General features: G+C 35.8%; 1 protein-coding gene across 1 annotated transcript in view; it reads right to left on the reverse strand.

Annotated features, from left to right (window-relative positions):
• Iqgap2 (IQ motif containing GTPase activating protein 2) overlaps nucleotides 1-16,183 on the reverse strand; it is a 247,439-nt gene that overhangs the window by 18,286 nt on the left and 212,970 nt on the right. Inside the window, exons 27-29 of the mRNA XM_048800107.1 lie at nucleotides 15,670-15,802; nucleotides 4,841-4,943; nucleotides 4,094-4,235 (exon numbers count right to left, since the gene is read on the reverse strand). Of these exons, the coding sequence (XP_048656064.1) occupies nucleotides 4,094-4,235; nucleotides 4,841-4,943; nucleotides 15,670-15,802 (378 nt within the window). The remainder of the gene's footprint in view (nucleotides 1-4,093; nucleotides 4,236-4,840; nucleotides 4,944-15,669; nucleotides 15,803-16,183) is intronic.

The following is a 16,183-nucleotide window of genomic DNA, read 5'->3' on the forward strand; positions in this document are numbered from 1 at the left end:
GGGGGGATAGTAGAGGATAGGAAAGGTAGCAGAACACAACAGATACTAGTATGGCAATATGTAAATCAATGGATGTGTAACTGATGTAATTCTGCAATCTGTATATGGGGTAAAAATGGGAGTTCATAACCCACTTGAATCAAAGTGTGAAATATGATATATCAAGAAATTTGTAATGTTTTGAACAACCAACAATAAAAAATAAAAAAAAAAGGTTTGTATCTGTTCTGTGCCTATTTTTCTCATCTGTAAAATATTTTATATGTATTTTGAATATGCATGCCATCCATTCTCTATGTTTATGTGTATACAACAAATAATTAGAAACACAGCAAATATTTTTTGCTCCTTCTGTGGGTTGTCTTTTTCTTTTTGGTAATATCCTTTTCTGCAAACAAAACAAAACACCTTTTTAGCTACACAAGAGCACAAAAGAATGATCCACAGAGGTGGCAAAAATATTTGCAGATCATGTATATCTAATAAAGGTCTAGTATCCAGAATATATGAAGAACTCTTATACTCCAGGAGCAAAACAAAATCAAAACCAAATACAAACCAAAGAACCACTTAATTTAAAAAAGAGTAAATGACTTGCGTAGACATTTTTACAAAGAAAATGTATGAATGGTCAATAAGCACATGAAAAGATGCTCAATATCTTATGATTAGAGAATTCCAAATCCAAACCACTACAAAAATATTCCACACATCTGGGATGGCTATTGGAAGGAAGGAAGGAAGGAAGGAAGGAAGGAAGGGAAAAAAAAGAAAGAAAAGTGCTGTTGAGAATGTAGACAAAGTAGAACATTTTTTGGCACTGGGGATTGAACCCATGGGCATTCAACCACTGAGCCAATCCCCAGCTGTTTTTATATTTTATTTTGAGACAAGGTATTTCTAAGTTTCTTAGGGCCTTGTTAAGTTGCTGAGACTGGCTTTGAACTTGCAATCCACTTGCTTTAGTCTTCTGAGTTGCTGGGATTACATGCCTAAAGTTGAACTTTTATACCTTACTAGGGGAAATGTGAAATGGTGCAGTTACTGGGGAAATTAGTTTGGTGATTACTCAAAAAGTTAAACATAGAATTACCATTTAACCCAGCAATTCCATTCCCATGTATACACCCCGCCAAAATTGAAAATGGGTGTTCAAACATAAACTTCACACCAATGTATATAGTAGCACTGTTCACGATAGCTAAAAGGTAGAAACAACTCAAACGTCCATCGACTGATCAGTAGATAATCAAAATGTGGCATATATCCATACAAAGAAATATTCTCAAGTCATTATAAAAGAAATGAAGTACTGATTCCATGTTGCACAAAGGAACCTTGAAAACACTATGCTGAGTAAAAGGTTAGACACAAAAAATTACATGTTACACAATTCCATTTACATAAAATATCTAGAATAGGTAAATTCATAGAGACAGAAAGCAGACTAGTTGTAATCAGGGGCTGGAGAGAAGAGGGTCAGGACTGAATGCACTTTGGGGATGATAAAAATGTGGAACTAGACAGTCATGATGGCTGCACAATACTGTGCTAAATGCCACTGAATTGTATGCTTTACAATGGGTAAAATAGTAAATTTTATGCTATGTGTATTCTACCATTAAACAACAACAACAAAACCCACTGGCTGTGCCTAGTGTGGTGATTAGAGGAATAGTCAGCATGGGTTTCTAGCATATTCTGTAGAGCTGGGAGACTGCCACATGGGGCAGGGGCTGGGTAAGGCATGCAGGACAACAAGTCAGGTTCCCAGGCCAAGAAGTAGAACTTCCCAAAATATCTGACTTTGATGGTTTTGTTTTTAAAATGTGAATTCCAAGAATTTGCAGAACCATGGAGGCTCAGTTTTAGAAATATATATTTCAGATTATTTAATATTTTAGACTTCTTAAATTGTGATTTTTACTCATTAATGCAGACATTTGAGTTGAAGCGAATGCTTTTAGAAATGGCATTTAAATAACAGACAAAACCAATTAAGAGAAATTTTCATACCATTACTGTAAAGGACAAAGTTTCTGAGATCCTGGGAGGCTTGATCTAATTTCATTTGCATGGCAGAACCATACAATCTAGAATTTCCAGTTACCTTAATAATTGTTTTCCCCCCTTTTCTCCCTGCCCTTTGGTAAACTGTCTTTCTGAAAGTTCCATCTACTTGGTAATTAGTAGTTGAAGAACATTGCCCTCAGTCTTGCCTGGGATGTGTTCTAGAATTCAGACCTTCAATCTTGAAAGGCAGAGACTGTCACTGGTTTGCCACTGCTGTATCTCCAGTCTCAAGCCTGGCATAGAGCAGGTTCTCTAACATTTATTGCACAAGTGAATGGAAGCTTAGCTGATTGCACAAGTGAATGGAAGCTTAGCTGATTGACAAAATAAGTAAACTTTATAGAAGTAACATATGTCACAACATAGCACACCAAGGAAGCTTATTTTTGATGTGGAAGTGGGTGCAAGCGATAAAACTCAGGGCCCTCATGCATGCAAAGCAAGCACTCTACCACTGAGCTATACCACCAGCTCCAGGAAGCCCCTTTTGGTATTTATGTGGGTGGCAGATCATATGGAAAAAAAAATCATGTGGAAATGAGTGCTGTCTGAAGCAAGTCAATGGCAGGACAGAAAACAGCACAAATGAAAACAATCTCAGCCCTCTAGACATGTAGTTTGGAAGACATGTGCTAAATATTGTGTCAAGGCATGTTTAATTTTGTTTGTTCCCCTTTCTTTCATTTTCCACTCCAATATATAATTGTTCTAATGTGCAGATATGCATCATTCTTTTTATACAAGTTCTTTAAAACTGTACTGTCTGATGAGCATGTGTTTTTGATTTATGGTGTTGTGTTATAAATCTCATTCTCTTCCTTACTCTGTGCATAAAAGACTGGCATAGCAAATGCACAAAGCCTTAAGGGGGAAAAAATACAGTATTCATTTAGAGTGCAAATGCTTCATTTGAAATCTTTCAGGACAGGAAGTAAAGGATGAATAAAATCAAAGCTGGCAAAGGTATCTAGGATTGATTGATTAATTAATCTTTTAAAAATATTTTTTTTCAAGTTGTAGATGGACATAATAACTTCATTTTATTTGTTTATATATTTTATGTGGTGCTGAGGATCAAACCCATTACCTCCCAGGTGCTAGGTGAGCGCTCTACCACTGAGCCAAAACCTCAGCTCCAGGATTAATTAACAGGAAAGAAAGCCAATATATGAGATGAGAAGTCTTATCATGTGTGCCTTTTTACATTATCATTTTATAACAGGAATAAAATGTGGTTAAAGGTAATTCCTTACTAATCTTTTAATCATTCTGACACAGGTATTTCTGTGGTTAATTTGATTCCTTAAAGGAAAGGTATCAAAGTACTACATGAAATAAGAACCAAAGCAGATTTTGTACATTATTATAATACTTAGTTCCTTCCAATTATTAAGAGTCTACTTATCCTTTGGTCTGATGTTTGATGGATAAATATAATACATTTCAATATTCATCTATTGTCAAATAAATTTTGGGGGATTTAGCCTTACTTGATTTTGGATGATTTAAGACGTGAAACTGGGGACGTGTCCTTTAAGCCCCAAACTTAACTGCTAATGATCTGGTTCTGAAACATTCCCTAAAAGCTCATGTGTTAAAGACTTGGTCCTTAGTGCAGCAGAGTTCAGAAGTGATGCTGGGAGGTAGTAACTGGATCAATAAGGCTCTAACCTTATCAATGGATTAATCCATCAATGGTTTCATAGCTTAATGGGCCATTGGGAGGTGGAGGAGACTTTAGGAGGGGGGACTTTTGGAGAAAGCAGGTCCCTGGGGTGTTCTCTGGAAGGGTTTATTTTTTCCCCTGCCCCCTTCCCTCTTTTTTCACTTGCCAGTCACCATGAGGTGAGCAGCTTTATTCTACCATATACTCCCCTGCCATGAAGTTCTGCTTTGCCAGACACCCAAAGCAATAGAGGCAACTGACTATGAACTAAAATCTCTAGATAAGAAAATACTTCAAAGAAGGGAAGATTTAAGTATTTTGTCAGAGAAACATAAAGCTGACCAACACACTTACTTTATCATGAGGCTTCGGCCATCCATACCTTCACCATCTTCTATATCATATTTGCTTGTCAAGTAAAGGGAAATCTCAGTCTTTGAGAGTTGATTTAGTGTATTGGCCTTGTTAGGGTCATTGGGGTCAACTGCTCCTTCCCCTGTACAAAAAAACCCCAACAGTGTTATTCTTGCAAGTCACTCCTTGTGATGGCATCAGCAATGAAAGAGAAGGTTCTGGAAGACACAGGATGAGTAATAAGATGGGTGATCATAGTCCTCACAAAGACACGGATCTTCAAATTATGAACAAATAACTAAAAAGAGAAAACTACTAATAAAAGAAATCCTTGGAAAACACAGTAAGGAACTTCCCATTTTCTAATAAATGTCTCTGTAATGCTTTCTTTGTGAAGTGGATTAACAAACCCTTTTTGATGTATCTGGAGCTTATTCTTATATATATCAAATGTTTTACAATCCAGGACACAATGAATTACAGAAGTCTTAATTTTTTGGGGTGTGGGGGGTAGAGTACTGGGGATCAGACCCAGGGCCTGGCAACTGCCAAGCAGGTGCTCTACCAGTAAGCTACACTCCAGCCCTGATTTACAGAGTCCTTAAAGTAAGAAGGGGTCAAGGTAGTTATTCCTTTAAATTAGCTTAAGTATTAAATTCCAAAAATAAATTTTCTATCTAGGATACAAAAATGAAAAGAGCCAAAATCCATAGACATGAGGATGAGTTAACAGGAACAAACTCTTACCGAGAAAGGATTCTACGGTGGGCACTTCTCCCAGCGACTCCAGTAATTCATTGAGTAAGTCATTTCTTTCAGGAGCAATGGCATCCTGGTGTTCCAACAGGAGCTTTATACAGAGAGCAACACACGTGCAAAGACAGAAGTCAGTTCCTAACTGCTACCATATATATATTCCTCCCATTCAGTTTTCAATATTTTCTCCAGATATTATTTACATCTTTAATACAAATCTGACATTAATTAAAATTGTGGACTATAAAGAGACACCGTTTTCATTTTATCTTGAGGGTAAATATGCTCTCGATGTTAAGAAATTATAGAAAGAAAGGTATTCATTAAAAAAAAAAAAAGCTACTTGACAGCAAGATCTTGTGCTTCCTCACCTTTATAGAAAAATTCAAAATCGAGGAGGAGTCTAAAGTAAAGCACAAGTCTTTCAGCTAACACTGGCAGCAAACTGACTGGAAAGGCATTTCCATACCTCTTCTGAGATCAATTATGCTGCAATCAAACACTATGGTTAAATATTTTAAAAATCACAACTATTGCCGGGCGGTGGCACATGCCTATAATCCTAGCAGCTCAGGACGTGGAGGCAGAAGGATCTAGAGTTCAAAGCCAGCCTCAGCAAAAACAAGGTGCTAAGCAACTCAGTGAGACCCTGTCTCTAAATAAAATACAAAATAGGGCTAAGGATGTGGCTCAGTGGTCAAGCGCCCCTGAGTTCAATCCCTGCCCCCCACCACCGCCCCCAAAATCACAACTATTAGCTATTTTAATTGGTTGCCTGGCATTGAAGATCCTTCACAGGTAAGGATGACAGACATGTCCATGTGGTTCCCTAACCTAATACCTAAAAGTGATGGGTGGATCCCTCTTTTTGTGATCCTAAAGAGGCTCAAAGATGAGTGACAACTGCTGGAGTGTCTTTCCAGGTCTTATAGATAGCAGCATCTGAGGGGAAAATGATAAAGGACAATATATCTGTTTTTGTTTGCATTTCTAATTAAACTGAAACAATATTTCCAAACTATGGAGTTAATACCTCTGATGATAGGCAATATGCTTTCAGGTGTTGTGGACTATTTCATAAAAATCTGAATCATAATCATAAAATTAGCCCCGTTTCCATTTTAAATCCTTTTTTTTTTTTTTNGTTTGATGTCTGGTGTTTAATATATTCACAGATTTGCAAAACCAATTCCACTATCTAATTTCAGAATATTTTAACAACCCTAAAAGAAAATCTGTGCTCATTAATATTCACTCCCCTCTGTCCCCTTCTCCCAGCCTCTGGAAAACACTAATCTACTTTTTTGACTCCATGAATTTGACTATTCTAGGTACCTCATGTAAGTAAAATCACACAGCATTTGTCTTTTTGTGACCAGCTTACTTCACTTAGTGCATTGTCCTTAAGGTGCAATCAGGTAGTATGTATCACAATTTTCTTCCCTTTTAAAGATGAATAATATTGCACTTTATATGTGTCATATTTTATTCATTTATCTATCAATGGACACTTGGTTATTGTGACTAATGCTGCTGTGAATGTGGGTGTACAAATATCTTTTCAATCTTGCCATTAATTTTTTTGGGTGTACATCTAGAAGTGAAATCACTGGATTACATGGCAATTCTATTTATTTATTTATTTTTTCGTTTTCAGTGGACATAACATCTTTGTTTGTATGTGGTGCTGCAGATCGAACCCGGGCCGCACGCATGCCAGGCGAGCGCGCTACCGCTTGAGCCACATCCTCAGCCCAGGCAATTCTATTTAAAAAGAAATTTTTTTTTTGTACAGAGATTGAACCCAGGGACACTTATCCACTGAGCCATATCCCCAGCTCTTTTTATTATTTTTTTTTAAATTTTGAGATAGGACCTCAATAAGTTGCTGAGGCTGGCTTTGAACCTGTGATCCTCCTACCTCAGCCTCCTGAGCTACTGGGATTATAGGCATATGCCACTGTGCCTGGCCTATTTCTAATTTTTGAGGAACTGTCATACTGTTTTCCATATCAGCTGTACTATTTTATAGTCCCTCCAATAGTGTATAAGGGTACCATTTTCTTTACAACCTTTTCAACATTTTTAAAAATTTTTTTCAGGTTGATATTATAACATTTATTAAAATAATGCTATAGGTTAATAGAAACACCAAAGAATCCAAGAATTAAAATGTAAGCTATGTAAAATCCCAACTAAAACCCAAAAGTGTCTAATGTATTCATTCATCAGCTAACTAAAAGCCCAAGAAAGACAAGACATCCAATATAATAAAATACTGCAAAACAATTAGCAATTTTCACTTATGAAAATTGTGGATTTTGCATTTTATATCCTTTTCTCAATTAAGAAAAAAATTCTTCTTGAATTTTACATAACACATATAAAACAAGATAGAAAAATACATTATAAACTTATAAAAATGGCTGTAAATACATTATCTTACATGTTTCTCAGAGGCAATAGGTTGATTATGGTATGTACAGAGAATGAAAACTACTAAGACAATAAAGAATAGACCAAAATACATGTCAGCTGTCCATTAACATACCAGTGACACTCTTATCTACCCATGCTAAAAATTACATAATACTGTCAGAAAAAAAGTCTTAAAAACTACATACTTTAATGAGAAATAAATTCAATAAAAAATGATAATACTAAGAATCAAGGCACCAATTTGCAGTCCCACCAGCAACATATGAGTGAACCTTTTCTCCCACATCCTTATCAACAATTATTGTTACTTATATTCTTGATAATTGCCATTCTGCCTGGAGTGAGATGAAGTCTCAGTGTAGTTTTAGTTTGTTATTTCTCTAATTGCTAGAGGAATATTACTCAGCTATAAAGAAGAATGAAATTATGGCATTTGGTGGAAAATGGATGGAACTGGAGACTACCATGCTAAATGAAATAAGCCGATCCTAAAAATCCTAAGGTCAAATGTTCTCTCTGATATGTAGATGCTAACACACAATAATGCGGGGCATGAGAATAAAAGTTCATTGGATTAGACAAAGGGGAATGAAGGGAAGAGAGGAGAGATGGGAATAGGAAAGACAGTAGAATGAACTGGACATAACTTTCCTATGTTCATATATAAATACACAATCAATGTAACTCCACATCATTTACAACCACAGAATGGGATCCTAATTAGAATAAATTATACTTCATGTATGTATAATGTCAAAATACATTCTTCTGTCATGTATATCTAAAAAGAACAAATAAAAATAGCAATTATATAAATGGGTGTGGGATGGTATATAGTGGTTTTGATTTGGATTTTCCTAATCATCAGTGATGATAAACATCTTTTCATGTACTTGCTGGTTACTGGTATATGAAATGTCTATTCAGGTTCTTGGATCATTTTTTAATCAGGTTTTTTGTTGTTGTTGAATTGTAGGAGTTCTTTGTAAATTCTAGATATTAACCTTTTAGCAGATTTGTGATTTGCAAATATTTTCTCCTATTCCATAGGTTGCCTTTTCACTGAGTTGATTGGCTTTTTTGATGCATAGTTATGCCTTTAAAAATCAGATTATTTATCTTTTTTATCATGGAGTTGCAGAATTTTATACTCTGGAAACAAGTTCTTTATCATATTATTTGCAATTATTTTCTCTCAATCTGCAGGTATCTTTTCAATTTCTTCTTTTTTTAAAATGTACATTTTTTTAAGTTGCTGATAGACCTTTATTTTTTATTTATTTATATGCAGTGCTGAGAATCAAACCCAGTGCCTCACACTTACCAGGCAAGTGCGCTACTGCTGAGCCACAGCCACAGCCCCTCATTTCTTTATGACACTATTTACAGTACAAAAGATTTCAGTTTTGCTGTAATTTAATTTCTTTCTTTTGCTGCTTGTGTAACTGGTGACACATCTAAGAGACCAATGCTGACTTTAAGGCCACAAAGATTTACTCCTACAATTTTTTTTCCCAAGAATTCTATAGTTTTCATTTTTACATTTAGATGGAACTCTTTATGAGCTCTTTAATTTTTTTTTTTTTTGGCACAGCATGGAAAGAAATCCAACTTTATTCTTTGGGTTGTGGATTTCAAGTTATCCCAGTACCATTTGTTGAGAAGGTTATTTTATGCTTATGCCAGCTGAGTGCTGCCTTCATTACTGGCTTTTCTTTGTCAATCTTTAAGATTAATTAAAGAGAGAACATTTCTTTTTACTGCTGAATTTTCCTAACACTTCCCTACATTTCTAACTGGGTTTTTTCAAAACCAGGAGAGCAGCCTTAAATGCAGTTTCAAGGCAAGGAAGTAATCTTCTGTTTTCATTACTTGTTTTCTTCTGAAGTTTCTGTTTATGGCGAGGCATGCTACTTCTTCTATAGTAGAAGCATTTGTGTTTTAATGCAAAGAAATAGGAATTGTTTTTAAAAAGGTAAGTGGCTTCAAAGAAAAGTTAACTAAACAACAGAGGTGAGGTAAAGACATGGCAAAACCTGGAAGGGTTGCATATAATGGCATTTTGGGGTAAAATATATCAGAAACAAGAACAATAAAAAAAAGCAGGATGGATAAATTTATGTACTTGTTTTTTTTTTAGAGACGGTCCAGCTGATTTGGCTGCCATATCTGGAAACGGATGATTTAGGTGATTAGTTTCTACCCCTTTATTCTGTAATTTGTGGAACAAAAACATTTCCTGAAAATGTCTCCTTAAAGACCTTATGTTGAAATTCCACATGTTCCCTAGACATCGAGGGTCAACTACGTGGCCAAGGGTTTGGCAGGTCTGCAGCAGACGCCTCCACCTTTAGACAGTAAACAGGACAGTCTCTGCCATTACACACTGTCCCACATGACATCTGCTTTCAACCCAACACCCCCAAGGAACTGCAGCCTCATGCTGTTTCCCAGGACTGCATTCTGTTTTCAATCTTTGTTAACCAAAGGAAACTATTTCTCCTTAAAGACCAAATTAATACAAGAACATTTTTCTCTTTGCTATCCATGAGAAACAATCACTCCCTCTGAAAGAGAATTCCCCACTATCTTTTCTGAATGTGGATACTGCCTTCTGCAAACATATAATCAAGATGTCCATATTTGAGATGGATCATATACCATAAAAATAGACAAATGGGTCATTGTTTAGATATGAGCCTATGTGTTCATTAGAAAATTATTTTTGTACATGGTACCTTGCTGAATGGTTTTGAGATTTGAGGAACTTCTAGAGAAAAGGAGGATGGTTTATTCATTTAGTCAATACTTATTAAGAGCTTGTTGTAAATGTCAGAGATGTTCCCTGTGTCAGCCCTGAGAGACAAAAATCAAAACTAGATCCAATATTTCCTCCAAATTAACATTTAATTTTTCATTTTTTAGAGAAGTTTAATGTAGGTATTGAAATGTTAAGTGTCCAGTTTGCTACTTGTAAGTGTATCTGGTTTGAGGGACAGGAGCATGATCTTTGAGAGGTGTGTATTTATTATGTTTTCCTGTAGTTGTAACAGAGGCATCCAGAACTTTCATGTGCATCAAAATACCTGGGGATATTGTTAGAATAAAGACTCATTTGGGGGAGGCCTGGGAGATATTTCTGACACATCCTGAGGACCCTTGCTTTGACTACTGAAGTCTGAAACTATTCTTTAAAAAAAAACCTACTTCTTTTGCTGGGGTTATAGCTCAGAGGTAGAGTGCTTGCCTAGCATATGTGAGGCACTAGATTCCATCCTCAGCACCACATAAGAAAAATAAAGGTATTGGGTCAATCTGCAACTAAAAAATAAATGTTTAAAAAAAAAAAAACATACTTCTGATTAGACTTAAAACAACACAAAAAAGCCCCAATTAGTCTTTTAAAAACAAAACAAAACCCCTCAGTGCCTGGCTCCTCTTTTCATTTTAAAAGATTGAAAAGCTCTCTATGGCTTCCTCATTCCTTCCCAGTGCCACTGTGGAGAACTAATGGTTGATGGTGGTGAAGTTTGCATGAGAACCAGATGGAGACATTATGACAGCACAGACTGCAAAATCATCTGCTTCTAAGAAATGGGAATTCCCAGAACAGTGGAAGTGATTTTTTTTTTCTTTTTAAAGACCATCATAGTTATACACAGTAGTTGGGTTCATTTTGACAAAATCATACATGCATTGGTTTTGATTTACTCCATCTGTCCCTGCTTTTCACTCCTCCCTGCTCCTACTCTCCTTTCACTCATGTATTTTTTTAATATATATTTTTTAGTTGTTGATAGACCTTATTTATTCATTTATATGTGCTGCTGAGAACTGAATCCAGTGCCAGGCAAGTGCGCTACCACTGAGCCACAGCCCAGCCCATCATATATTTATTTTTGATTGATGCTTTCTACATATATATATAAAAGTGAAATTCCCTGTGGTATATTTCTATATGCACATAATGTGATTTTGTTAAATTCTTTTTACATTTCCTCTCTTTTCCTCCCTCTCAATCTCCTTCTAATCCATTGATTAGAAGGAGATATCTTTATGATATCTGATCCATTCCCCATCGCCTTCTTTCCTTTGATTCTCTCTAGCTTCCACATATGAGAGAAAATATTTGACCCTTGACTTTGTGAGTCTGGCTTATTTCACTTAGCATGATGTTCTCCAGTTCCATCCATTTATCGGCACATGGTATAATTGCATTTTTCTTTGTGACTGAGTAAAGCTCCATTGTGCATATATACTACATTTGCTTAATCCATTTATCTATTGACAGGCATCTTGGCCAATTCTATATTTGGTTATTTTGAATAGTGCTGCTATAAAACACTGAAGTGGCTGTATCTCTATAGTATGGTGATTTTAGTTCTTTTGGATAAATACCAAGGAGTGAGATAACTGGGTCATACAGTGTTTCCATTCCTAGTGTTTTGAGGAATTTCCATATTGCTTTCCAGAGTAGTCGTACTAATTTTCAGTCCCACCAACAATGTATGAGAGTGCCTTCCCCCCATATCTTTACCAGCATTTATTATTATTTATACTCTTGATAACTGCCTTTCTGACTGAAGTGATATGAAATCTTAGTGTAGTTTTGATTTGCATTTTCCTGTTTGCTAGAGATGTTGAACATTTTTTAATATATTTGTTGGCCATATATTTCTTCTTTTGAGAAATGTCTGTTTAATTCTTTTGCCCATGTATTCATTTGGTTATTTGCTTTTGGGGTGTTAAGTTTTTTTTTAATATATATATATATATGTTCTGGATATTAAGTTCCTGTCAGAGGAGCATCTGACTAAGATTCTGTAGGCTCTCTTCATGCTTTTTTTTTTTTAGTTGTAGATGGACACAATACCTTTATTTTATTTGTTTATTTTTATGTAGTGCTGAGGATTGAACCCAGTGCCTCACACATGATAGGCAAGCACTCTATCACTGAGTCGCAACTCCAGCCTTCTTTTCATGCTTTTTAATCATTGCTATGCAGAAGATTTTTAATTTGATGTCATCCTGCTTACTGTTTCATGGTTTTATTTTTTTAAGCTTCAGAGGTATTTTTAAAGAGTCTTTCTACCTGCACCAATATGATGGAAGGCTGACCCTATGTTTTCTTTTAGCAGTTGTGAAGTTTGTAGTCTAATTCCTAAGTCTTTGAACCATTTGAGTTTTGTGCATGGTGAGAGATAGGGATCCAGTTTCATTCTTCTACATATTGATGTCCAGTTTTCCCAGCCTCATTTGTTAAAAAGCTTTCTTCTATATTTTTGGCAGCTTAGTCAAGTATCAGATGGCTGTTAGTAGGTGGGTTTATTTCTGTGTCTTCAATTCTATTCCCGTGTTCTTTATGTCTATTTTGATACTAACGTCATGCTGTTTTTGTTACTATAGCTCTGTAGTACAATTTGAGATTAGGTATTGTGATGCCTCCTGCATCTCTCTCTCTCTCTTTTTTTTTTTTTTTTTTTTGGTGCTGGGGATTAAACCCAGGGCCTTGTGCATGTGAGGCAAACACTTTATCAACTGAGCTATATCCCCAGCCCCTGCACAGCTCTTCTTGATCAAAACTTCCTTCTTTCTTTTTTATTGTAGAACAGTATTTTTTTGTAATTTTCTTTTTTCCCCCACATTTTTAATTGGTGCATTATAGTTCTATACAATAATAGGATTTGCTATATATTTGTACATCCACATAATACACAATTCAATAGTATAATTTGGCCAATATCTCTTCCCAGTACTTCCTCTCTCCCTCTTCTCCCTCTCATCCCCCTTGGTCCTTTCCTCTATTGATCTCCTTTTGATTTTCATGAGATCTATTTCTACCTTTCTTTTCCTTTTCCTCTCTAGCTTCCACATATGAGAAAAAATATATGACCGTCAACCTTCTCAGTTTGACTTATTTCACTTAACATAATGGTCTCTAGCTCCATCCATTTTCTCATAAGTGACAATTTCATTTTTCTTTATGGCTGAATAAAACCCCATTGTGTGTGTGTGTGTGTGTGTGTGTGTGTGTGTATCACATTTTTTAATCCATTCATCCACTGATAGATACCTAGGCTGGTTCCATAGTTTGGATATTGTGAATTATGCTGCTATAAACGTGGGTAGTAGGTATCACCGTAGTATGATGACTTTAATTCTTCAGGATAAATACCAAGGAGTGGTATAGCTGGTTCATATGGTGCTTCCATGCCTAGACTTTTGATGAACCTCTGTACTGATTTCCAAAGTGGTCGTATTAATTTATAATCCTACCAACAGTGTAAAAGTGTTCCTTTTTCTCCACATCCTCACCAGCATTTATTATTATTTGTATTCTTCATGACTGCCATTCTGACTGGTATAAGATGAAGTCTCAGTATAGTTTTGATTTGCATTTCCCTAATGGCTAATGATGTTGAACATTTTTTCATGTTTGCTGGCTATTTGTATTTCTTCTTTTGAGAAGTGTCTGTTTAATTCATTTGCCTATTTATTAATTGGGCTATTTAATTTTTTTTGGCATAAACTTTTTGGGGATTCTTTCTATATTTTAGATATTAATCCTTTGTCAGAAGGATAGCAAGGATTTTCTCCCTGTGGGTTCTCTCTTAACATTCCTAATTGTTTGCTTTGCCATGCAGAAGATTTTTAGTTTAATGCCTTCCCATTTATTAACTCTTGGTATTATTTCCTGAGCTTTAGGGGTCCTATTGAGAAAATCATTATCTGTGCCTACATGCTGGAGTGTTGATCCTATATTTTCTTCTAGGAGTTGCATAGTTTCTGATATACTTTCTAGGTATTTGGTCCATTTTGAGTTGATTTTTGTGCAGGGTGAGAAATAAGGGTCCAGTTTCATTCTTCTATGTATGAATATCCCATTTTTTCCCCAGAACCATTTTTAAAAAAGGCTATCTTTCCTCCAATGTATGTTTTTGGCACCTTTGTCAAGGATCAGATGACTGTAGATGTAAGGGTCTGTCTCTGTGTCTTTTATTCTTTACCACTGGTCTGTGTGTCTGTTTTTATGCTGGTACCATGCAGTTTTTGTTACTATAGCTCTATAGTATAATTTGAAGTCAGATATTGTGATGCCTTCAGCATTGCTTATTTTGCTTAAAAGTACTTTGGCTATTCTGGGTCTTTTTTTCTTCCAAATGAATTTTAGGATAGTTTTTTTCCTAGTTCTGTGAAGAATGTTATCAATATTTTGATGGGAACCACATTAAATCCATGTATCACTTTTGGAGATATGGCCATTTTAAGAATATTTTGCCTAAGGAAGTTACATGAGAAAAGCAAAAAAAAAAAAAAAAAGAATATTTGGCCAAGCCAATCCATGAACATGGGAGGTCTTTTCATCTTCTGAGGTCTTTTTAAATGTTCTATAGCTTTCATTGTAGAGGTCTTTCATAGATTTATTCCTAGGGTTTTTGTGTTTGTTTTTTAGGCTATTGTGAATTATTTTCCTGATTTCTTTCTCAGCAGACTTATTGTTGGCATATAGGAAAACTACTGATTTTTGTAGGTTGATTTTGTAACCTACCACTTTGCCAAATACATTAGCTTTAGCAGTCTTTTCATGGAGTTCTTTGGATCTTCTAGGTATATATTATCACATCATGTGCAAAGAGTGGCTTCTTCCTTTCCTATTTTTATCCATTTTCTTTTCTTGTTTAATTGCTCTAGCTAGAATGTCTAGGACTATATTAATTATGAAAGCATGGATACCTTTATCTTATCCCAGATTTTAAAGGAAATGCTTTCAATTTTTCCCCATTTACTATGAGGTTTGCTTTGGGTTTCTCATATATTTGCTAGGGATTTCTTTGGCTATTCTAGGTCTCCTATTATGGAAATGATTCTTTGTAGGAGGCTACTATTGGTGGTTTCTTGTTTTTCTTGAACAGCCTATTTTCTGTCTCCTATGTCTAAACCTTACATTGCTTTTTGGTCTTTTGGCTAGGATCAAGCATAGTATATACCCAAACAACAAAATAGGGAGAACATTCTCACTTCTCTAGAAAAAGACTAGAAAATCTGAGACTCTTATGAAAGGGGGAGAAACAGGTATGGATCTAGGCAGCATGGCTCTAGTGAGAGAACTCCAGGGCTTTTCCCTGTTCATGGCCTAAATGCTATATTTACAATCTGACTTTGCAAACAAATTATGTCTAAAGTTACCTCTATTGTTTAAGGAAAGGAGTTTTTATTAATGTCTAAAAGTTAGGAAATAAATAGTGGAGGGCTTTTTAGGACTAAGAATATGAGTATTAGCACATGTGTACCCCCAAGTCCTATAGAGACCAAGCATTTTTAACTGAATAGACATCTGAACCATGGGTCCATTACCAAGACCCCTCCTCAGTCCCACTTACTGAATGCGTGTTGATGATTTCTTCAATTGAGATATAAATGACTGGTTTGCTGACTGTCACCAAGTCTGTGTATTTGTCCATATTAAACTTCTCTTCTGGTTCAGGGACATTACATGCTTCTTTGAAGTAATTCCTAACAAAGGGTGAAGAAAAGCCTAATGTTACAGTCAAATCTGTGACTTAAATAGCTTTATCAAAGTAGGAATTTTTAATGATGGCTAGTACTTTGTTCTCCATCCCATACTTTGAGGGAGATGTTTATAGCTTCTTTCAGTCTGGCTCCTGACTATGAGAGCCCATCCATGTTTCTGGATGGTAGACCCAGCTCCTCAAACAGAACAGGAGAATAAAAGGGGCATGAGGTCCCATTTATGAATCACTGTGATCAAATCATGTTATCATTTAAAAATGGTCTCTAAAAGACTGGGAATGTAGCTCAGTGGTAGAACACCTGCCTAGAATGCATGCATGACACACTAGGTTCATTCCCAGTATCCCCCCTCCCCCCCCCCCC

This window comes from Marmota marmota, unplaced genomic scaffold (genome assembly GCF_001458135.2).
Source record: "Marmota marmota marmota unplaced genomic scaffold, marMar, whole genome shotgun sequence".
NCBI classification, from domain to species: domain Eukaryota; kingdom Metazoa; phylum Chordata; class Mammalia; order Rodentia; family Sciuridae; genus Marmota; species Marmota marmota.